This window comes from Rattus rattus, chromosome 15 (genome assembly GCF_011064425.1).
Source record: "Rattus rattus isolate New Zealand chromosome 15, Rrattus_CSIRO_v1, whole genome shotgun sequence".
Lineage (NCBI taxonomy): Eukaryota > Metazoa > Chordata > Mammalia > Rodentia > Muridae > Rattus > Rattus rattus.
This window is the reverse complement of record NC_046168.1, coordinates 54514053-54538906: the sequence shown is the minus strand read 5'-3', so window position 1 is coordinate 54538906 and position 24854 is coordinate 54514053. Positions and strand designations below refer to the sequence as shown.

Here is a 24854-nt window from a genome sequence, read left to right as displayed (position 1 = left end):
TGGGATAACTGAGCACCTGAGGGGTAGAGAAATGGAGGAGGTGGCCAGGGAACCAAGGGACAAGAGGAAACCAAGGGACACCCCCAAGATACTTAGAGATCATAGTTACTGAGGGGACAAGAAAAGGAGGGGACAGCACCCTTTTAGGTCTTCTGTACTGGGGGGATTGGCCTCTTGACTTAATCTAGGCACGGCAAGGGGTTGGTGGCCAGTTTATGGGGAGAAGGAAGGTTGAAGTGACTGCTTTCCCTGGAAAATTAATCCTGGAGAACATATGTCTGCTCCAAGTCTTCTCAACGAGTGTCTTGAGATCTTCCTTAGGGAGTATACAGTAAAGAAGAAAGAGGGTGTGCACCCCTGAGCCAACAAGATCCTCTAGGCTGTGAGAGAGGAGAAACAGGCTGGCCCTCAAAAGGACCCAGAACTTTACCTCCTGACCGTCTGACTTCTGGCCTTTGTGTTCACCCTCCAAGTGCTGGAGTCAAATTACACACATCACACACATGATGGATGAGGACCACCATGGTAAAAGGAAACCCACTTCTTAAAACCCACTGACTTGGCCACGAGTGTCTGCGGAGTCAATAGATCAGCGGTCCCTGAAGCTTTGTGTATGGATGGGCCCCTAAGAAAAGTATGTAAAATGGTGGGACCCTACAAGACCCTCAGCTTCACCAGTTCTTTGCGGACTACTGAAAGGCTTTCAGGAGACAATTAAACCAGGCTGCACTGTCATTAGAAAGGAGAGTCCAGTTTCTAAGATGCGAAACATGGAGGTGCGTGTACTTTGGTATGCATGCGGCACCTGACAGAAGTAGAATGCTCTTTGAAAGCCTCAAAGAGGATCGAGTAAGAAGCCCAGGAAGCAATCTAACTGATGTCAATCAAGTCTCTCATTAGGGTTTTTCCCATAGGGCCTATAAAAGAGAAGAAACATCACCATCCTGCCAATAGCACCGTTGGTTTGAGCAATCACGTGTGTCTTGCCAGGCTTCCCACTTAGTCTATGTTATGCGTTATCCTCGGCCCCACTCCCCACCCCACAGAGCCCACATGTTGCAGGCCTGGTTCCTAGATGGTTGCTAGGTGGTTCTCAGATGGTGAGAGTGTTAACGTCAGTGAGTTAATCCATTCATGAGTTTATTCCTGAATGGGCTACTGGAAGGTGGGGCAAGGCTGGGACAATGTCTGTGAGGGTTGTTTTGCCCAAGTCTCTTCCTGATTCTCCCTCTGCCTCTGAGGTGAGCTGTGGGTGCCCTTCCACCAGGATGTCTCCCTTCATCGTATCCCTGAAACAACAGAGCCAGCCCAGCAGGAAATGAAACTGAGCCAATATAAATCTTCCCTCCTTTAGGCTGATTCTCAGCTATTTGTCTCAGTGAGAAAAGCTAACCACAGTGAGGAAGCTTAACTTCTTTACCTGGAGTGGGCAGTTGTCCGGGACAGTTTGCCGGTCACACCAGCTCTTCCACCCTAACTTTGGAAACTGTGTTTGGGCCTACACTTGCCCTTCAGCAGGCACCAGTGAACTCTGAAGCTGGCCTTCAAACCCACCTCCCAATCCCTGACTCTGAATATCTCACCACCACCACCACCACCACCATCATCACCACCACCACCCCACCACCACCCATCACCACCACCACCACCACCACCACCACCACCACCACCACCATCCTCACCATCACCATCACCACCACCATCACCACCATCACCACCACCACCACCACCACCCATCACCACCATCACCATCATCACCACCACCACCACCACCACTACCATCCCCATCATCACCACCACCACCACCACCACCACCATTACCACATCTCCCCTCCAGAGGCTATCCTCCTCCACTGGTGGAGGACATGTCTGGTGATGGACATGTCCCTCTGTGACAAGAGCATGGGAGGAAACAACAGCAGAATGATCTATAGTCATGGGCAGAATGAAAGGGGGAGATGCGGGGTTCAGGATGCCTGAGATTCCTATCCTACTGGTTCAGGATAGAACACAGAGACTGAGACATGAAGACCTGGGTCTCTGCTGAGTGACCTTGACCAAGTTCCCTTCCCTTTTCATAAGATAAGAGGGTAAGTGTGTCCCCTCCAGTGTGCAAACCCTGAGAGCTATGTTCTGGTAGACTGGAAGACAGAACGACCTGGGACCCAATGAGCAACCAAAGCAGGAACACCTCCCCCGCCTCCCTCCAAGGGTCCTTCTATTCCAGCCCCCAGTCCGGATGTCTGGACCCTCACATGGGCCTCTGGTATCTGCTTGTCTCTTCTAGACAGCAGTCTCATGCCCTCAAAAGAAAAGGGGGGGAGGGGACGACCTGGCAGGCAAAGGGTGACCCTAAGAAGGGGGAGTTGACCATCTGTCAGCAGTTGCATCCTGGGCCTGTCTTTCTTGCTCTCTGACTCTCAGAACACCCCCCCCCCCTCACTTCTATCTGCAGACAAAGGGAGTGCAGTTACAATGGCAGTGAGACCGGAGATCAGGAACAGGTAACACAGAGTCCCTAAAACTAGCTGAAAACCAAGCGGACGGTATTTGATTCTCTCAACAGTTGACGTGGCAGGCTTCATGCCTTGGGTCTTGCCGAAGAGCCTGATTGAGAGTCCAGACACCGTACCAAGCACTTCCTATAGACTTTCAAGAAATGTCTGCAACATTCCAGGTGAAATCTCATGGTTCCACTCCATTCCATTCCTCAATGAGAAAACCGAGGCGTTAGAGGTAGCTTGGATGAGAGTTGTAGTAGTCTGGATGAGAATGGACCCCGTAGGCACGTAGATTTGAATGCTTGGTCCCCACTTAATGGAACTGTTTGGGAAGGATTAGGAGGTCTGGCCTTGTTGGAGTAGGCATGTTAGGTATGTTACTGGGGAGTGTGCTTTGAGGTTTCAAAAGCCCACACCACTCCCAGTTAGCTCCCATCTCCTTGCTCTCTCTCTCTCTCTCTCTCTCTCTCTCTCTCTCTCTCTCTCTCTCTCTGTCTGTCTCTTCCAGCCTAGTACTTGTGGATCAACTACTGCTCCAGGGCCATGCCTGTCTGTGTCCATGCTCCCTTTCATGATCACAGACCCTAACCCTCTAGAACTGTGAGCCCCATGGTCTATTTATACCAATCCTGGGCTAGGCATGTCAAGTCCACCATTTTATATTTTGCTCATACCTACAGTCACCTCCACAGGCCAAGCCTTACTGGAAGCAGACATGTAGGAGCCTCTGAGAAAGCTCTAGACTCTGAAGCCAGGGTTGTGATTGGAGAATGAAGCAAACTTCTGTTTTAGGTTAGCAAGCTTCCTATGATCCTTACAGAGTGTAGGTTCAAGAAAGTGAAATTTCCCAGGCAGATGATGCCCTCCCAAGGGTCTCTCTCTCTCCCAGTATAGACAGCTACACATCGCTGCCTGTCAGAGCAGTCCACCCGCCAGGACTTCTTCTTGGCACACGAGTGCCGAGGCTTACCTAGCGGGAGCTCCCGGCCTCTGTCTCAGTGCGGCCAGTGCCTGCCATGATTTATGACCAAGACTCCCACGCATACTCCGGGGCAGAGAGATCCGGAGGACTGTTCACAAATTAAACCCAGCCCTCCTCTTCTCCCAGGTAATGGGTATATCTGATGATGAAAGAGCTTATAAACAGCTATCGTCAAATTAATCTCGGTGTTGGAGAAATCATAGCGGCCATGAAGAAGACTGGGTGTCTCTGGCTCTCCAGCTTGTTAGGGTACTTCATAAAGCAAGGCAGCAGCATTAATATCATTTGGTCTCTTCTGCTCCACAACTGGGGTGCCAAGGATTCGGGGACACCTCACCAAGGCTCAGGACCAATGCCTGGGGCAACCTTTCCACCTCCATAGACCGTGCCCACACCTGGCGTTCAGACCTTAGGGCTGGGCCCGCTAGACCAATAACTCTTCCTGATGCCCCTCACGTGATCTCTATTGCCCCCTTTCTCCCACTTCCTATGGACACGGAGCATATTCTGTATCCCAGCTCAAGATCATCCTCCTCCTCCTCCTCCTCCTCCTCCTCCTCTTCCTCCTCATCCACCTCCTCCTCCTCCTCCTCCACCTTCTCTTCCTCCTCCTCCTCTTTCTCTTCCTCTTCTTCCTCCTCTTCCTCCTCCTCCGTGACCTCCCCAGTCCACAGAGGCCTTGTGTGTCAGCAGGAGCATCCTCCATGGCGCCCACCACCTCTCCACCTGTGCCTCACAAGGGTTTGGAAACAGCAGAGCCCTGAGGACAGTGTTAAGTAGGTGTGCGGACCCGAGCTCTGTGGCTGGCCTGGGCATGTTAGTATGGGAAGCATGGTTAGGCCTGGAGGTGAACCTGGCTGATGGCCTCTGCCTCTCTGTTGGTAGTTATCTCAGGAATCTGCTATGGCAGTGTGAGGGCATCACAGGGCTCAGTGGACAGGAGAAAGAAAAGAAGGTAGAAAAGTCCAGAGACAAGAACTGAATTCCTATGAATAACATGTCTGTGTGTGTGCACACGCGAGTAGCAGGTGGTGACTATGCACTGCCCAAATGAACAAGACTGGTGATCTTCCCGGAGCCCACCCCTCTTCCTCCTGTGGAGTCACAGCAAAGAGACAGTCGTCAGGAAGCAGACCCTCTCCACACATGATGTCTGCTGACACCCAGGTCCTGGATTTCCAAGGTTCCAGAACAGTAAGATGTAAACGTCTGTTTTGTCGTTGTGACTGGAGTGAACTCAGTAGCTAAGGATGATACCCCGAAGAGGAGGAACAAGGTGCAAGAGACCTTGAGACCAATCAACACGCCACCTTCCTCAGGACAGGGGAGTTGCCTCCAGCCAGCCTTGAGCTAAGTTCCCAGGCTCACAATCCCCATGTCACGTTCCAGGCACCAAGTTTAATGGATGCTTCTAGAAGCCATACAATCTCACTCACGTGTGTGTGCACATACAGAACACAAATGTGTACAGTTGGATAGTTTTGGGAAATGCTAGTGAGGAAAAACTAAAGATCTCTTTTACGGAAGCCCCCTTGCAGAGCTCTGAACGAGGTAACACAGGACGCACCTCTTCAGCGATACTGCGGGATTGTGGGCACGCGTCACTTGCCCACAGAAAAACCTTTTAGCAGCAAAGGGCCCTGGCATCCGGTGGAAAGGCGTGAGGACTGCCACCCATGTTCCTATGTCAAGTTCAATCCCACTGGCAGCTTCTAGAGATGTCTCTCAGACAGGCACGCTGCTCTCTCCCCCCAGCCCGCACCCTCCCATGGCTGAGTATGCTAATCCCGTTACTGAGCTCACGGTCATTGTTGCTTCTTGGGAGACCTGCAACCCTGGCATGGTTTTCTGGTCTTCTAGGACAACACCCAGCTCACGACAAGCCTGGGTTCAGAGTGGACTGGGGATGTTTGATGTCTGAGCAGCAGGCAAGACTGTTGTGTTGATGGTTTAGGGTCCATGGTGAGGCCTGATGGTGCCCCCAGTCACCCCATCCTCGACCGGTCTCCTCCCCTGCTGCCCTTACCTGCAGCACGACCCCCCCACCCTGCCCCGCTCAGTGCACACCCTTTAACCCTTCCCCCAGCACATCTGTCTTCATGTTAAGAAAAGACCAAATCCACTCTTGGCCCATCCACCTATCCATTTCCCACAGAGCTCAATTGTTTTCAGGGAGGTAAGGGACTGGGACCATGCCTGGCACAGAGAGGACACGACACAGATATCTGCTGCTGTTCTTGTGTGGGTGTGTCATCATTGTGTCCCCAAGACCTGACTTGGGGCCCTGGATCAAAGTGTACCTCTGCTACATGAGCCGAACAAACTCTCTCCCTTAACCTGAGCCCCCTCACAACCCTGTTGGGAGGTCACCATGATTGTTCCCATTTCAGAGATAAGAATGCTGAGGCTCGAAAGTTCTTCCTCTTACCACAGTCAAGGCAGCAGCAAGCAGCAGGCCGCAGAGTTCCACAGGGCAGCTCTTAGTGAGCGGCCACGTGTAACCTCGAGGGCAGCCTGCTGGGCTCGCACCAGAGCAGACGAAATACATCCAGAGCTTACTTCATGGTGACAGGTTAGAATGAAAGCCCTATTGTCAGAGGCCAGAACCAATGGCCTGGAAGAGTTGACCACTTCGGAAACCTCGAACATCCCTTCACCCCTCATGTGACTCTTTGGAGGATAGAGAAGCTCCCCACGGGGTGCTCAGGCAGGTTCAGACCAGCAGAGGGAGAGGAGAGGAAGCAGAGCCGGGGTGGACATGTCCAGGCCAGCGGAGAGGGCAGGAGACAGAAAGCGGATGGGATGGATGGGATGACAATGAGGCAAGAGGACCCAATACTCCAGAAAAAGAAAGGACAACTCGGACAAAAGTGACAGCCAGAGGACTCTGCCATTTACCTCTTGGATTGAATCTGGACCCATGTGGGCAGGACAGGGGCCAGGACTGACCCGGCAGCTGCAGGATCTAGATCTCCCTCGCCCAGAGGCCTCCAGGCTTCTGAGGGTTTCAGTGGCCTCTCCCCATCCAGGGCAACGGTCCACGCTGCTACCCAGACTGGCCGCTGACTTAGTTGTGGTGCCTGACTGCATTCTCTATGCTTTTCAGGAGTGTCCAGAGGTATCACTGGGGAGGCTGTGACCGGAAGACATCTGTGTCTCTGCTGCCCACGCTCAAAACGGAGACTCTGAAATGCTTACAGAATTAAGCTACATGCCTGACCCTGTCTCCTGTATGGCCTGACTTCCCAGGATCCCTCTGCACTCCCCATACCCTCGAGACTGTTTCTAACCTGGACAGGCAGGCAGGTGCTTGCAGAAGGGGAGGGAGCACCTGCAGGGAGGGGGGGTGAGAAAATGACCGCCTCTTGCTAAACGCGCAGGAGTTTGTGTACCTCTAGCTCTGTGTGCATCATAATTGGCTTCTACGACCTTCCTGTGGCACTGGCATCAAGTCAACCCTAGATCATCTTTTCCGAAGGGATTAAGGTCCTGAGAAGAACAAGCGGGTCGGCTGGTGGGGGGGTAGATGGTGAGCCTGAGAGTAAACTCTAGGCTCTCTTTGCTATTAGTGGGTGTGTGTGTGTGTGTGTGTGTGTGTGTGTGTGTGTGTGTGTGTGTGTTTCTCTCTTCTTCTCAATCCCTACCCCTACTCCGAAATACACACACTACCACCACCACCACCCGGTCCCTTCCTGAAGAACATTCAGCAGCCCCAGCCCTACCTGGGAACCGGCCCCTGGGAATTGGGGTAAATTAAGGGAGCGTTAGTTTTAAGGGATTTAGGAAAGGTTTGCTAATAGCAACTAGTGATGGCTGTCCAACACTGTGGGGGGGGCAAGGGGGTGTATTTAATACCACTATGGTATGTATTTTACTTTACCACAATAAGAAGAGTCCTGAGGGTATCTGGTGCACCAGGAACAGCTCCAGCTGAGAGTCCCCTCAGGAGCCCTTTCTCATACCCCGACCATGAATTCATTTCCAAGCCCTGATCGCCTTCTGTCCAATTACATTCACGTTGTCTTCGAGACTCGCCCAGGCACACCTTCGGCAAAGCCACCCTTAACTAACCAGAGTCCCAACTCTAGCCACTAGATAGCTTGGGTCTCCAGCACCGGGAAGAAGGGGGCTTGGGCCGGCCAAGCGTTCTCCACCTAGCCCTGCAGGGTTCACACTGAGGAAGGATATGAAGCAGCTAGGCTGGGTATATCACAAAGTCCTAGATTCTTTGCTCAAGTCTGTGTGAAGTCAGATTCCTTGTCTAATTTATCTAAAATCACTTTTTTTTTCTATAAATTCAGAACTGGAAACGCAGTCCACCCCGCCTTAAGCCCAGGTCTTTTTCTCACCCCGGATTCAGCGTTCTGGGATCTCCCAAGCACGTATCTAGTTTCCCTGAAGTCTAGAGGCTACGTGAGGACAGATGACCTCTTGTGGAGGGCTTGGGGGGAACCTTCAGGCATGGCACAGATCTGGAGGCCTGGGGCTGGCAGACGCCCTGCTGTGGAGACCCTGGAGCATAACAGCAGAGCTGGCCTCGTCACCTCTCTTGCTTCTCTTTCTTTCTCCTGCTCTTTCTTTCTCACACCTCTCTCTGGGAAGGCACAGGGACCCTTCAGAAGAAATGCTACCCTAAGCTAGTACCCAGGTCACCCCGTCTGTCTGGCCTCACTTGTGTGACTAAGCTGAGGACCCCTCCCTCATTCCAACTGGTCCACCTTCTCGTCCACGCCATACCTTCGTCCGGGCATCACCTCTTACTGCCAGTCCTCTAGGGCTTTGTGACAGGACAACACCCTGCTCTGGTGCATCTCTCAGTTCCCCAGTGCTGGGCGACTCCCTCCTGACCTGGTTCCACTTCCTCCTCTGCCCATGAGGTAAGGCTAAGGCTATGGCTTGCTTGCTCTGTGAACACTGATGAGACCAGGACGGAAGCCCTGTGCAGTACCTCGGTGATCGCCCTCTGCAGAAGCTGGGTAACGTTTTGGGGTGATGGGGTGACAGTAGTACAGGAAGCTCCTCCCAGCTCTCTGTTCTTTCTGTGGAACGTGATCTTCGGCTCTGGTCAGCAGACCAAGGCCTCAGAGGTAAAGAGGTAGGTAGTGGGGAGGCCTGTGGTCTTTCACTCCAGGGAATGAACCCTGCCAAGCAGGCTGAGGTTTGGTGGAGGAGCCTCTTTGGCTGAGGAAAGACAGCCAGGAGCAGGAATGGTCACATTAATCCATCAGTTCCTACAGAACGGAAGTTGTTGCTCTGAGATGGGGTTGGGCTAGAAAGGCAGCAGCAACCCAGAGAGAGCCCTGAGTTCTCAGGATGGGGGCAAAAGGGATTCGGGCAGCTGAGGAGAAAAGCTGGAGCGACTTAAGCTGTCTGGAGAGACAGGGAGCAAGGCACCTCACCCCTTCCAGCCCCACAATGGAGGGAGGGGGAAGCAGCAGCTGTTGGGTGTTGGGGGGCGGGGGACATCTTCCATCCTTGAGACAGGTGCTAGCTGAATCCTGCCCCCTCCGGGCTGAGGCTCCTGGCTCTGCACCTCCATCTCTGATACTTGTTCTCCGGGGTTGGGGAGGCCAGCCCTAAGAGCTAAGAAACACATTGGCATTGACGTGCCCAAGCCACCATGCGGGTGACGTCACCGTCCCTTTTTGGATGAGGGGTCTACCCAGCCTGAGGCAGCATACCTCATTCCAGTTTCAAGGAAAGTTGCCTCTGCCCCCCTCACTGTTCCTTCCCAGCCCGCGGCACTATGTAACCTGCCAACAGAAGGGCACTCGCCCACCATGCACCAAGGCACACGTGGCTGCCTCCCGGAGAAAAGGCAAAACGGGGCAGAGGAAGTGCAAGTTCACACCAAGAGGAAATCATGATTTTTTTTTTTTTTTTTTTTTTTTTTTTAGAGCAGGAAGGGGTAATTAGGCCGATTATCTCCTTGGCAGACAGGAAGTGATGTCGGAGAGCCCTCAGCTTTGGCCAGCCTCACAGGGTGGTTAGCAAGAGAGCGGGATGGGAGCCAGGACTATTTCCACCGAGTTCCGCAAGGGCCCTTATTACTACTCTTGCCTTTGGCTGGCTTCTCTGCTTGCTTTGTGAGCATTATTACTTCGTGTGACAAGCTCCAGAAAGCACCAACTACAGACTCACCATCTGATGGACTCGGTACCAGAACCGACGGCGAGCCAGGCACACGTGCTCATGGCCAGGGCAGATGTTCCCGACAGAAGGACCAGACCCTGCGCTGCTGAGATGATCGAGATGATCGTCTCAGCTGCATTGCTCCTCTATCCCCTCGCCTAGACCCTCACTGAGCCTGTCGGTGAAAAGGCCTGGTAGAGGGCAGGAACCATCACAATAACCCTCAGCAGCGAGGGAGTGGGGAGCAACACAGGGAGGCCTGTGGACACTCATAGTGAACCACATACCACCAGGAATGTGGCCACACCGCCACTGAAGACTAGGTCTATGAGAATGGCACAGCCAATCATGAAGCTGCTCATGCTGAAATTGGCGGGGAGGGATTAAAAGGGGGAGGGGATGTAGCTCGGTGGTGGAGCACGTGCCTAGCACGCCTGTGGCCCTGATTCCACCTCCGGTGTAAAGCGGAACTGTTCACAGGCCAACTCTACGCACAAGCACAGACCGAATGCAAATGCAGAAATGCGGGAGGCTTTCCACGCATGCGCCCAGCAGATCACGCCAGGGCGAGTGCCCTGGGTTGACTCTCTGGACTTTCCGAATTAGGATCCCATCGTCTCTGTGATGTAACGCTCGCTCGTCAACCAGGAAGTCACCAAGGTGATCTAAGAATCACCACAACAGGGACTCACGGCGGCGGGAGCAGCACCGCCTCTCCAAAGGGGCAGCTACTCTATCTGCAGAAGTCAGGGCACCTCCCGGATGCCTGGCAGCTTCCTCGTAGTTAGCATCTAGAGGTGAAGAACTTGCCATCCCTGCTGGAGACCCCGTTGGTCCTCCATTCTAACCTCTAGTCCTTCAGCCATTCCGACCCTACACTCCAGAGTTCCCTTGTGGGGATGCAGGCTCAGTGCTGAGAACATAAACTCCCTCATGGCTTGACAGCCTGTGTGGACACGGAGCCTGACTTTCTGAGTTGTTCCCACCAGATACAAACACCAAGCGAGAATGGCTTTCCTGTGCTTAGCTTGCTGTCCCGGGGTTTCCTAACAGTCTGCAAACTACAGAGGACGCAGGGAACCAAGACTGGGTGACCAGTCAGCGTGAGTCAGCAGCCACTTGGAGTAACGGGGAGACGATAGCAAAGGCTTTTGCCACTTTGAACCTCAGTTTCCTTCCAGGTCCTCAATTGTGGGCCCTATAGGCTATGGTTACACCTGAAGGAAATGACTTGGTAATGGGCTGACCCTGAGGTCACTCCTCCCTAGTCTCCACCTGCTCTTGCTCTCCGTTGAGCTCCAACTGTGCACCCAAGATTGGTTCTCTCTAGTTTCTTCTTCCCCATGGGTACAGATGACATTCTCTCTCTCTCTCTCTCTCTCTCTCTCTCTCTCTCTCTCTCTCTCTGTGTGTGTGTGTGTGTGTGTGTGTGTGTGTGTCTCTCTCTGTCTCTGTGTGTGTGTGTGTGTGTGTCTCTCTCTCTGTCTCTGTCTCTCTCTGTCTCTCTCTCTGTCTCTGTCTCTCTCTCTCTCTCTGTCTCTCTCTCTCTGTCTCTCTCTCTGTCTCTGTCTCTCTGTCTCTCTCTCTCGTGTGTGTATGTGTGTGTGTGTGTGTGTGTGTGTGTGTGTGTGTGTGTGTGTATACAAACCCAGCTAGGACCTTGGCACTCAAATGCCCCTGAGTCTCTTTTCTCGAAAGTTGAAATTCAATAAAACTTCACACTGTGACATCAGGGCACAATGGTACAGCTGCCAGAGGGGCTGAAGTTTTGAGGCAGGCAGCTCCCAGGGAAAGCCTAGCAGCTGAAGATACAAGGGAACAACCCAGTAGGGGATACCAGACATGGAGAGCTTCACAACCCTAAAGCAATTAGTACTTTTGGTATCCTACTCGACTCGAAGTACAGAAAAGTCATACAGGTCCCGACTCCAGACATCAGTCCCCTTCTCTCTGCCAAGTCCCATGTTTATCCACGTACTGGGTTCATAGCTCACCAGAGCTGACTGTCCCCTCGTCCCTGTCTTTGTGATCTTACACTGTCCAAGGTGCACCAAAGACCTTCCGTCTCCCAGTCCTCCACATGGACTTGATCCTTGGTCATTCCTTCTTCATGGCAAGGCCCGTGATGTAGGCCTGTATCTCACTCCTTAGACCAGGAATCTGGCCCCAGCAGATCGTGCTACCTCTGCTTAATGGAAAACCAGAGGCCAAAGAAGAAAGTCCAGACTATCCCATAGGCCTCAGAAAGTGGCCTCAAAATCCCATCCAGATGTGTCTACACATTCTATAGACCTTATGCTATGTGGCCCTGGAGTTATGATATAAGGAGACTTATTCAAACACAGGACCATGACCCTACGGCTGCCCCTGAGCTGCAGAAAGCAACCATTCCACCAGGTCTCCCCACCACCACCCATGTGCACATACCACACACATGGCCTGTCCCCCGCCCTACCAATGTACATGCCACTTCAGAGGCACCCACGGCAAAGCTCCACAGTATCACCATCTCTGACCTCATGCGATCTTGACCCTTGGGACAATAAATACTTACAGTAGTGAATGGCAAGCAGCCGCCGGCTTTATACCCTGTCCTTGACACTGCCATGTGCCAGGTGTCCTTGTCTAGTCTAAGCACATCCTACGAGGTAGGCTTTATGATGGCCGCTATCTAGCTGATGCTCAGAATGGCACCTATAGTCCCTTCCAGGTCAAGACAGCCAGGGCTCAAGTCCTAGGCCACTCCAAATGAGATCACTCTGCTGCCCACTCAGGCCCTCTGCTCAGGGGTCTCAGGCAGCCTCTGGTTGGCTGAGCATTGCTCGCTGAGTCTCAGCCTTAGGAGAGCTCCCTTCCCCACCCCCTTAGCCCAGTGTTCGGTCCAAGCAGGTATTTAATAAATATGCATTAACCAAAATGAATGAGCACGTAATCAAATGTTGGGATGAAGGGTTGAAACACGAAGAGCGGGCATTGCAAGTCGTTCATCAATTACGCCAACCCTGATCTTGCCAAGGAAAAGCTCTCTGTGGCTAAACCATCCCACAGACACTCCTTTGCTTCCATGTGTTAAGCCAGGGATTTTTTTTTAAAGCTATTTACATGCATAGAGAAACTAAGGTGGGAGTGTCTTGTGTATCAGGGCTGCAGCGGTCCAGCAGGATTGAGAGACCCACAGTCACGGGTCAGAATCATGAGCCAATTGTCCTCTGGCCAGCTCTGGGAAGACTCCGCCTAACACCCCGTATAGGCCAAAGCTGTGGCTTGCCCCTTCCTAGGAAGCCATCAGGTCTCCAAGGAGAAACTTCAGGGTGCTTATTGACAGAAAAGACAAGGGAAAGAGTGGGCAGAAGGTGTGACAGCCCCAAGAGAGACAGCAGTCTGTGTGGCCTTTCTCCCTCATCTTGATTGCATTTGCTGGTTGGTGGGAGATTTCTACTAAAGAAAACTGATTGATCAAGAGGGGCTTATGTGCTGCTGGATGTCCGGAAGGGAAAGCCAGAGAACAACAGACACCCTCTATCCCAAGAGACTTTAGGGTGCCCGATCCTGGAGTCCAAAGTTCCTACGGCCGCTGAGAGGATAAAGAACAGTGTACAGTGTCTTTATAGTTGTGGGATCATAAAGTTGGGAGGGGAACTCTCCTGAGCGTGTTCTGATAACCTGTGTTGTATAGAGCCTCAATACGTACACAGCAGAGACTCAATACGCTGCCAGGGCATGGTGCCATTAAGTCAACTGCTTTCGTTCCAGTACAACTACTGGATTATTGAAGAACTACCCTTGAAATGTACCGTTAAGAGAATTCTGAAACGCTGGACGTTAAGTTAGAGGGAGAGGATAAAGCCTTAGAGCTGGTTAATATTTATCTTTGGGGGGAAAAGAGAGTTGTCACCCAGTTTGTCTTGATTAGGTTAGATGAAAGGGCTATTTTGCTTTAGCAGACTTAGGTCTCAAACAAACCGAAAAAGAGAACAAATGAAAGAAAACCCAAGAAACCTTCGAGGGCCTGGCTTCATAGGCCTGCGTATCTCCTTTTTGCACACATCACAGCACAAGCCTCCGCCAGGAACATCCGTGTGTGTCCATGTGTCACTGTAAATCAGTTCAGCTTTTCCACCCCGGCTGGGGAGAGAAGAACAAAGGGCCGGAGCAGAGAGGGCAGCCCTCTGGGGTTGGGGGTGTCTCATGAGGACACAAGGATAGCGAAGCGGTGGTCAGGCAACAGGCAAATGACCATCCTCCCGGAGGGGACCAAGGGAGGCCCTCCCCAGAAGACAGCCTAGAGGAGCCAGGACTAAGCACATCCGCCAAGAGAAACAGCATCAAATGATGACCCCTTGAAGGAACCATGAATTTCTTTAATCAACTGATTTCCTCTGGTGTCTAAAACGCCTCATTTAACAAGGCTTGTTCTGGGCTGAAATTGAATGGATGTAATTGACAAATGCTTGAATTTGGGTTCCACTGGGGGTGGGAGGGGAGGAGATAACTTCTCTGTTGGCTTTTCCAGAGCAATTACAGGAAGGGGGGCAGGGGTGGTGGTGGTAGATACTTGGGAGAGTTCTTGCGATTTGGACGGAGGTCCTGACTTCCCTCCCGACCTCCCCACCCCCACCCCAGCAAGCACGCACTCTGAGACAATGGCCAGATCTGGTTTGCCCTCTCCCCAGAGAGGGCCTAGGGCCACAGATGAAGCAGCTGTGAAGCAAGCAGGCTGTAATCGGCTTTAACTGGCTCACAGCCCACAGAAAGTACGGGCTCTTACCCCTACCGTCCCAGGTGGGGCTGCAGCCAGCTCCGGGATGGGGAGGGGTCTCAGGGTTTTCAGTCCCAAGCCATCTTCCTCACCCAGGCTCTAAATGGCAAACTTACATTGCGGTTCTCAAGAATCTCAGTCTACGCATAGCAATAGGCTGCTTTAGCACTTTGGATCACGGCTTCGGCTACATGCCACGTGTCACCCTCCCCCCACCCCCCCACCCCCCCCGGGATGATTTATAAGGACAGTAAATCAATGAGACAGTGAACGAAAAGTTAAAACACAACTCAAAATGGTCTTTTGGGGTGAGTCGATGCTACAAGATTGCTAGTTAAGAACAGTATCCCTTCTCTCAACCTAGGTGTGATTTTTTTTTCCCTTCCCAGTGCCTCGTAGCTTGGACGCTACATGGAAAGTGGAGGGGATTGAGTACACAGGTGGCCAAAGATCTGGGATCTCCGTGCCTCCGTTGGGCAGTTGGGTGAGACAGGACAACTGGCCTTCCCCATGACCCCAGGCTTCTATTGTTATATGGACTACATGAGATTAGAGTCACCTTATCAATACCACAAAAAAGGGAAAGAAGGGGGGGGAGAGGGAAGGCAAAGAAAAGGCATTCACTCGACTCTTACAATGGGAGGTGGGGGTGGTGGTTGGGCGAGGTTTGAGGACAGAAAAGCAAGGAGGCTCTAAACAGCGGGATACAACAATAAATGGGGAAACAGCAAGAGAAAAAGCACACTAGGTTAATATAGGAAAACTAGTTCTTTATTGAGATCGTATATTAGTATTAGTGGATTCTGTGTGTAACAATGTCATCATGCACACGATACAAAAAAAGGGAGAGAAAAAAAAAAAGAAAAAAAAAATAAAGGAAAGAAAAGGCTGGGCCCACCATGCTTCGGGAGGGGAACGGAACAAAAGCAGGAGTACAATGAGCGGATGGCCCGGGTTACACGACCACAGTGCGGTTCAGCAGGGCAACATCTCTAACCGAGGGCTGTACATTGTCCACTGGGGGGTGTAAAAAAAGACAGATCATGCTTCAGTTTAGTACAAGAAAAGGTGAGAAGATACACAACCAAAAGGGTATTCGATACATAAAAATTACCCACAAAATAAGAACAGGAAGTAATTCAGCACAGCAGAACACGCTACCCCTGTTTAATGGAAAACCATTTTGCTGAGGTTTTATTTTGCTTTGTTTTGTTTTTCTTTTTTTTTTTCTTTTCTTTTTCTCTTCTCAGATTGCCAAACGGCCTTCTGAGGCAGCTTCTTGGGACTATTTTGGAAGGGCCCTCAAAGCAGGCGCCTTATTCTTTCTCGTGATCGCTGCTGTTTTGTTTCAGTGTTCGAGCAGGTCTGGCTGGCCAGGCAGCATAAGGGAGCCCCGAGGGCCAGGGCAGATGTCCAAAGATGCTCTTAACGTTGTACAATTAAACAATTAGGACCTATGGCCACAGCGGCTCCCCTTAAGACAGGGACCTTGGTGCACCAATTTTTTTTTTTTTTTTCAGAAGCCGAAATAGCAGCAACTGTTGTCATTTCATTGTGGATTTTCTTTTTAATATGTATTTAATAAATTTTGCCTCCAACTAAATGGTAAGCCTGGGTGCTGCCGGGAGGGCAGCTGATGGTTACCCAGACAAGTGGGGAAATGGGCTGCTCCAGCCTCCAAGCCAAGGCAAAAGGAATCCACTTAACAGGGATTTACAGTGCAATGTACTCAGCTAAACAAGATGAAGATACAAAAATGGTTATTTCTCTGTATCTATTCTGAAATGGCCTACATCCTACACTAGTACAATGGAAACTAAAAGAACAGGCTTAAAGCTAGCGGACTATATAATAGTTTTACAAGAAAATTGTGGTTTAGGACCTTTCGGTTAAGCATTAGTATCCTCTATCAGAAGGTCATGAGTTTCTTAGCACATGGTTTCTTGAGCCCATCTCACCCCTGAGACCCTAAAAATTCCTGTGGGCGTGTTTACTGTGGAAGTTTGCCTTTGCAATTCTGCCAGGCAGAATTGGTTGTTTTTTGGTTTTTTGTTTTTTTTTGTTTTTTTTTTTTTTTTTGGATTTTTTTTGTTGGTGGAGGGGGGGTTTAATAAAAATAAAATTTAAAAGCAGCTGAACAATTTGAATTTCAAAACATGGAACCAGCATGCTGCAATGGTATTTAGGGATCGGTGGTATTAATGAGAATGAGAATGATTTAATCAGGATAATTATACTTTCAGGCTCAACATCCTTCTTAATCATTTTTGAATTTCTGCCTAGTGTAATGTTCCACACCGTTTTAAGAGGAAATGCCAAGTAATAAGAAGTAATTGTGTCCTGGGGAGGGGGCGGCATTTCTCGATCTGGTTTGACCTCCCCTCTTACCCACCCCCAAGCTGGCCTGAGATAGGGGATACTGCCGCTTAAATAGCAATGCTTTCCTCGGATGGAGACAGGAAATGGTTAAGAGGGGTGTCACAATACAGCTAAATGCGGAGGCAGAAGGGTCACAGCGCACACAGCAGCGAGTTGACCATTCACTGAGCTACACGATGAAGAAAAAAAAAAGATTTGATAAATGCAGAATGTCATCACTCTGTCATCACACAAAAAACTGCAGTTCAAACAGGCCTAAAGGGCCAACCTTGCCTTTAGGGTTCTGGGGAGAGGCGCGGGGTTGGGGACAGTTTGGCTGAAGGGGGAGGGCTGGGCTTTCCTGGCCTGGTGCAGTCTGGCCCCTGGGGCTCACTAAAGCTCTGGCCCTGAGACCCCACCCCCGCTCTGACTCGGAGGACCAGACGGGTTGGCCCAAGGGAAGACATCATTCTCGTAAGGGCCCCGGGGAGGGCTGGGGGCGCAGGAGGGGGGGAGTGAATGGGGGATGGGGGTTAGCCATAGCCAGTAGGAATTTAAGCAGCCGTGGAGTGGGAGAGAAGAAACATTTCCAAGAGAAATGTGAGTCCAGAGGCAGAATACAAAAAGAAAAAAAAAATGAATTGAAATGTATCTCAGATTTGCTTTGGGAAGTGGGAATTTCTGATTAAAAGAAAATGGAAGAAATGTGGGGGGCGGTGGGGGAAGGGGGAAACCAAGCTATTGTTGCAGGGGAATGTAAGGAAAAGGGGTGTGGGGTAGGGGGACCGTGCAAACACACCCCATCTACCACAGTTAAAAACAAAGACAGAGCCAGCCTGCTGCTTGGTCAACCCTTGCCCCAGGCAAAGGCCTGGCGTAGGGGCAGCTTCCCACCTCGTTCTCACGCACAGCTCAACACCCAAGGAACAGACAACCCGCTCCGGACCGGCCCAGGGGTTCAAGGCAGCGCACGTCTGATTTCCGAAGCGCGTAAGCAAGCGCGCACACACGTACACACACACACACACACACACACACACACACATGCACACATGCACACGCACACACACGCGTTTTGAACCTATAAATGCAACTGTCATACAAAGACAGTTGCGGAAAGGAAGGTGTGCAGGGCCACAGAACATGGGCAATAAAACAAAAAGGATTAAAGGAGAGAAAAAGAAGACACAAGAAGGTGCAAGTGCCCATAGAAGGAAAGGGGTTGAAGCTTGGGATGGGGCTGATATCAGATCCCAGCTCACTGGCTATTCGCCTTAAGGCCCTGAAAATGAAAAAAAATACAAAACAGAACAAAACACAATCTGCCTTTTTTTTTTTTTTAAAGGCAAATCACAGAAAATCAAACCCCCCCCTCTCTCTCTCTCTCACACACACACACACACACACACACACACACACACACACACACACCACAGCATGCATCTCTTTCCTTCTTTCGGTCACACGGGGCTAGGTCGGGGAAGGGGCTGTAATTTGGAGGAACCACGTCCGCCGCAAATAATAATAATAATAATAATAATAATAATAATAATAATAATAATAATAATAATAATAAAATGGGGCTGGGAGGAAGGGACCCAAATTCACCAAACCCTAACTTCACTACAAAAGCTCCTCAAGGGTGCCACCCCACACCAGGGGTCTCCCTGAAAGGGGTGGGGAGCAGCACCACTGCCTCGCCCCGCGGCTGTGCCTGCGCCCCCGCCCGCCCGCCGCGCCCGCCCTCGCCCCTGCCCCTGCCCCTGCCTGGTGCCTGCGGCGATCCGCGCTCGGAAAGAAGCAGACCCCGAAAGGAAAAAAAAGCGATACCTCTGTTTCGCACAGAGCCAAACACTGGAAGCACGAGATAGCCGACGTGGACCAGGACCATCCTGGCTCCCTCGCGCAGCGGTGGCGGCTGCGCGCGGGCCCTTTGTGGCGCGGCTCCGGGGCGCGGGCGGCGGGGCTGCGGGAGCTGCCGGGGCGGGGAGGCGGAGGCGCGGGGCGCGGCGGGGGCGGCGGCTGGCGGGGAGACAGATGGCCCATGGAAAGGCCCTTCCCGGCCCCTCTCGACATTCAAAGGCGCTGGGGCCGCAGCTGCCGCCACAAAAGCGCGCGCAGCCACGGGAGCGGAGCGCTGATAGCGGCGCGGCCTCGCCGGAACCGGGGGGGACAGCGGGGACCGCGGGCGCGCGGGGCGGGGGAGGAGGTGACGGCTGGAGGAGCGGGCGGCCAATCGCAGGGCCCGCTGCGGTGCGGGGGGGTGTGAGGGGGGACGCGGGGCGCGTGGAACCTGGCGCGGTCCTCCGGCCGCAGCGCGCAGCGCCTTGCACACACACGCGGGCGGCGTGCACACGGAGCGTGCACACCACGGGAGACGTGCTCCCGGACATGTGGAGGCGCGTTCGCCAGCGCAGACGGGCAGCGAGTGCACACGACCCAAAGGTCCCTGGGCACCGCACACAGGTCACTCGGGGACGTGCGCACAGAGGCTGGCGCACGTGCGAGCCTGACTGCAGGCGCAAGTGAAACTGGAAAGCCAGCAAGCAGCCGCAAGCAGAATCCAGGCACTGCCGCACAGACTTGCTCACAACCAGGAACAAATGTCTTGTTAAAGCAAGACGTTTGCCCAAAGACACACAGAAGGGGACACACAATGCAGACGCAGGTAAGACCGCACACTCCGAGCTTTCTGCCTAACACACTGTGGTCTTATTCTTGCAGAGCACAAAGCTCCCCGAAATTTGTTTAATTGAAAAACACACATTCCCTGAGCTGAGCACAACGTCAGTGCAGCGATGCACTATCCAAAAATCCAAGTCCCCATCTCCACTGTTCACCTGCTCTAACACTGGCACGCCCAGCCATTTCACAGGCACGCCCACTTCCGCGTTCACAGGCAAATAGATGACTTGAGGGTTTTTTGCAGACTCGCAGCCACGTGGAAGCCCAGCTTCTGTGTCAGGAGTGACCCTAGCTCGGCCAACTAGATACTTAAGAGAAAGCAAGTCACCTCTGAAGCCCTGTTCTCAGAAGACAGCCAAGACTACCTTCAGGCACATTCAGCCTGCCTAATATGAAGACACTCTTACGGGACAAGGCTTACAGTCCATACCAAGACCAGAGATCACTTGGGCACCCACCTGCTAGCAAGACAGTTTGTTTTCCTACACCAGGCCTCTCTTCGAAACCTAGTGACTGCTTTAATCAATTAACCTAGTATGGACAAGCTGGCAAAATCATATATTGAAAGTGGATGGAATCTAATGCCGGTGTTTCTCAACCTGTGGTTAGCAACCCGTCCTACAAGGGTCACCTAAGACCATAAAGAAAACTCGTATATTCACATCGCAATTCATACCGTGCTCTGAAGAAGAGATACCAGGGAGAGGAGCAGAAGCTAGCGGAGCAGTTAAAACGAGTCCAGGAAAATGTTCTCTGACACGTTTAGATTGGCTGGCCCCATCGAACTCAGCCTAGAGACGCCTACCGACAGTTCCAAGCCTGGCCCTCAGATAATTATCTCTAGCTGGCTAGCAGCTCTTTCCCATTTTCATTGTCTATTAAACATGCCATCACCAAAATGTCAAAGACTTTAGCCAACACCTGACTATTAGAATGTCTTCCTGTCCCATTCCAGGCCCTGCCTGCCAGGTGCATACATTCTCAGTGTTGCCAGAATCTACAGAATGTTTACATTTGACACGTGGCCCATTTCCCCAGGCTAGCTAGTCGTAACGATCATCAGAGAGGCTTCACCTAGTAACTGATGGAAACAGACGCGGAGACCCACGGTCAGACATCAGACGGAGCTAGAGGAACCTGAGGAAGAGGGTGAGGAAGGAGCCAGAGCGGTGGGCCGAAGTCATGAGGAAATCCTCTTAGTGGGTCAGGCTGAGATGAAGACCCTCAAGTTTGGATCCCTCTGGAACAGGCTGAGAAACTAGGTTTGGCACTGAGGGTGAGGCTCAGAAGTCAAGTCAAAGAGAGAAAAAAACAGGGTGCTGGAGAGAGGAGGAGGGGGTAGCCTGCAGGCATTCCGATGAGGACACCACAGGAACTCCATGTTCTCAGGCTGAGGTCTAGACAATAGGAATAGGTGGGGCTGGGCTGCTGGACTTCCCATGCAGTCGTGGAGCAGAGCCCAGATGCCACTGAGGTTCAAGCTGAATGAAAGAGTTCAGCTCCAGTCAAGTCCCCGGGTCTACAGTGCCCTTCCCCAGTGCTGCAGGTAATGATCCTAGCACCCGGCTGCCCAGCTGAAAGGCTGAAGATCTTCAGTTCCCCAGCAGCGAAGTGGGGTAAGACAGTGAAATCCAGAGAAAGTGATTCGGGCAGGGATGCTGTGAGAGAATTTCCCCAAGGATAGCGCTCACTTAGGAGAGAAGCAATGAACTGGTCGAATACAGGGAAGGAGCCAGGCAGAAATCTGACCTTTCCTATCCAAACCGCACTGCGTTGGGAATACGTGTTTAATGGGATGTTTCTCTTTAGAGAAAGCTTGGGCAAGCAGTGAAGAAGCCATACAGTGAGACTGTGAGGCACATGACATCATACTTCTAGGAGGCACATGACGTCATACTTCATGACGTCATACTTCTAGGCACTTACCTCCAATAACTGCCACTTTCAGCTAGAGGAGACAGGACATGACATGTCGCCCGTGTAGCTGGGAACATGCCACCACCTCGGTCTTTCCAATAAGTGGCACCTGAACCTGATCAAAACTCCTAAGGAATATTCCTTAATAAGAAAGGGAAATGGTGTGAAAATACTCTGGAGGAGCAATCAACTCCCCTCCATTGCCCAAACAGGGGCAATGGAGGAGGAGCCTGCAGAGGCTTAGGTACCAGTCATCCAAGTGCTGTGTGTCTAGGTGTCTTAGTTAGGGTTTTACTGCTCTGAACAGACACCATGACCAAGGCAAGTCTTATAAAGGCCAACATTAAATCGGGGCTGGCTTACAGGATCAGAGGTTCAGTCCAGTATCATCAAGCCGGGAACATGGCAGCATCCAGGCAGGCATGGTGCAGGAGGAGCTGAGAGTTCTACATCTTCATCTGAAGGCTGCTAGCAGAATACTGGCTCCTAGGGATCTAGGAGGGTTTTAAAGCCCACACCCACAGTGACACACCTATTCCAACAAGGCCAAACACTCAAGGCCACACCCACCCCAACAAGGCCACACCCACTCCTACAAGGCCACGCCCACTCCAACAGGGCCACACCTCCCAACAGTGCCACTCCCAGGGCTGAGCACATATAAACCATCACACTCAGCTTTTGTGAAATGTAATTTGAACAGCAAACAGGGGTAAGGCAATTTGGGAAAGGCGATCGCTGGTCTTTCCGATACTAAGCATTGCTTTGTTTTAGGCGAGAGAGTAAATTATGACAGCGTCCACACAAACAACCTTGCCCTTACTGGGTGTGAAATGAAACTCTCTAGGGCAATGGCTCTCACCCTTCCCAATGCTGTGACCTTTTAACACAATTCCTCACGTTGTGGTGACCCCGCGACCATAAAATTATTTTCATTGCTACCTCACAACTGGAATTTTGGTACCGTTATGAATCAGAATGTAAACATTTTCAGAGATAAAGATTTGTCAAAGGGATCTCGACCCACAGGTTAAGGGCCACTGATCTGAATGGTTCTTACCGCTCTACAGAAGGAGGATTACATAAATAGAAATAAAACGGTACCCTTGCAGGTAGGCTTTGAGTTAGTAATTGGAAAAGCACGTGAGGGTCTATTATATTGTTTTCTACATTTGTCTTTGAAATTTCTTCAAAAGTAAAAGAAAACAAAACAAAAGAGCTAGTCCTCGTGGCTCTTGCCTCCGATGGCATTAAGTCTACCCGCTGCTGTGGTGGCTCTGCTCCTTTAGCTGCTCAGAACATGTCCTCCAGTGGTGGCAAGGGAACACACGCATGCCAGTGGTAATAGCTAATACAGAGGACCAACAAAAATATGATGTGCTGTGTGCGTACGTGCGTGCGTGTGTGTGTGCACACGCGCCTGCGCGCGTGGGCGTGCACACACATGTGGGTTCATGCACCTACTGAGGTACTCGAGGGTTTATTTAGAAGGCAGTGAGGAGCACCGGCTCTGTAAGCTAGCGTAGGGTTAGGAAGTAACCTATCTATGCACAATGTAAGCAAGCCAGTGGATCAACTGCAAGGCCTGGACATCAGTTAGGTGGGTTTGGAAACCAGTTCCTAGAACAGTATGTTGAGTCTGAGCAGGAGTGTACGGAAGGAACAGAGGACACACCGAACATTCCTAACCAGGGAAAAGAATGTTCTGCGGGCAGCTTTCCTTATGACACAGTGCCGAACCCATCTGTTCCCAAACCCAGAGCGGCACCATTCAAAGGACTCAGACTCCGCTCTGAGAGGCAGGGTTTCCACTTATTAGCCGCATAATGGTTTGACTCTCATCATGTTCTGATCTGTTCTGATGGAACATGAAGAAGACCAAGGCGGTGCCGAGGGACAGCCAGGGGCCCCTGTACCTGCTGTGCTCTTCTTTATATCGAGACAACCTCTCGCGCTTACCTGAGTACAAAGACTACATTTCCCAGACTCCTCTGCAATCAAGTATGGCTCTTGACTCACTTCTGGCCAATGAGATGCAAGCCGAACTTCACGTGTAATCATTTCTTTTAAGAAATGTCCTTCGAGGCAGAGTTATACCTTTCCTCTTTCCCTTACCGTTTGTACTAACCAAACCCAGGCGGTGGTAAAGGCTGAGTGAGCCTGGAGCGGCAGCCATACACAGTATAGTGGAAGGCTGGAGGCGCAGGTCTGAAATATCTTGGGTAATGAATGATTTCACACCAACCGCTGGCCAGCACTCCTACAGTTTCTTAAATACAGGAAAGAATTAAACTATCCACCTTGTTTAAGCGTCATATAGCTGTTTACAACTTTCTCTCATTGTCTCCCACCAGCAGGTGTCACTTCATTCCATAACTGGCTCCGCCCCACGTGTGCACTGGACAGAAGCGACCTGTCTTGACTGTGACACAAGACCAACTTCGAACCTGTCGAAATGGGTAAACTACAAATTCACAGGCTTTAAAATGCACGGAAAGAGGTTACCGGGAAACAGAAAGCAGAGGATCGCTAAGGGTGTGCAGAATGAGCGAGGTGTGAGAGGCGGTAAGGACGATTTAAAATTTCCTGCAGCTCACGGAGACGTTATGACCTCCGCTTGCTTCTGTATTCCCGAAGCGCCTCTTATCTTGACCCGCAGGTGGTTGAGGGGTGGGAACACGCGAGACAGACGGCACAGGGTGATTGATGCACAGATGTGCCATTCTCAGAAGTGCTTCTCACACTACAGTGTACATGAGAAGCAGGTAGAGGGGCTGGGAGATGGCTCTGTGGGTAAAGTGCTTGCTTTGCAAGCATAGGGGTCTGGGTTTGGATTTCCAGCTCCCATGTAAGTTTTGCGCTGTGGCCTGAGCTTTTAATCCCAGTCCTGAGCAGGCAAAAGAGGTGGGCCCCTGGAGCTCACTGGTCATCTAGAGTGTCTAAGCAGTGAGTTCTGGGTTTAGGGAGACACCCTCTCTCCAAAACTAAGGTACAGCACAATTGAGCCCCAAATCTTCTGGTACCCATATGTTGTACATTTAAGCCCATCTATTTGTACACATGCACACAAACATACACATGCAATCTTATCTCATGCACGCATCAAATGGGGACCCTTTAAAAGAAGCACCCCCAGTCCCTGCCTCCCACATCTGTAGCAGATGTGCAGCTTGGCCTTTATGCAGGTCCCCCAACAACTGGAAAGAGGGCTGTCCCTGAATCTATTGCCTGCCTGTGGATTGTGGATCCTCTTCCCCTAACTAGGCCAGGTTGTCTGGTCTCAGTGGGAAGGATATGCCTAGTCCTGCAGTGACTTGAGGAATGGGGGCGGAGGGGTGGAGTGAGGGGTAGAGGTGGGGCTCCCCTGTCTTTGAGAAGGAGAGGGGGGATGGACAGACTCTGTGTGAGGAGGTACTGGAAGGAAGGGGAGGTGCTGATATTGGGATGTAAAGTGGATAAATAATTAAAAAAAAAAAAAAAAAAAAAGAGGCATCCCCAGGTCTTGGTCCCTGAGAGTCAG

The 24854-nt window shown here is 51.5% G+C and overlaps 1 protein-coding gene across 1 annotated transcript in view; it reads right to left on the bottom strand.

Moving 5' to 3' along the window:
* The window catches only part of Rnf165 (ring finger protein 165), a 112554-nt gene extending 93855 nt beyond the window's left edge, over window positions 1–18699 (bottom strand). Inside the window, 1 exon segment of the mRNA XM_032885731.1 lies at window positions 18563–18699. Coding sequence (XP_032741622.1) covers window positions 18563–18623 — 61 coding nt within the window. The 5' untranslated portion in view covers window positions 18624–18699.
* Between the last annotated feature and the right edge of the window lie 6155 nt (window positions 18700–24854).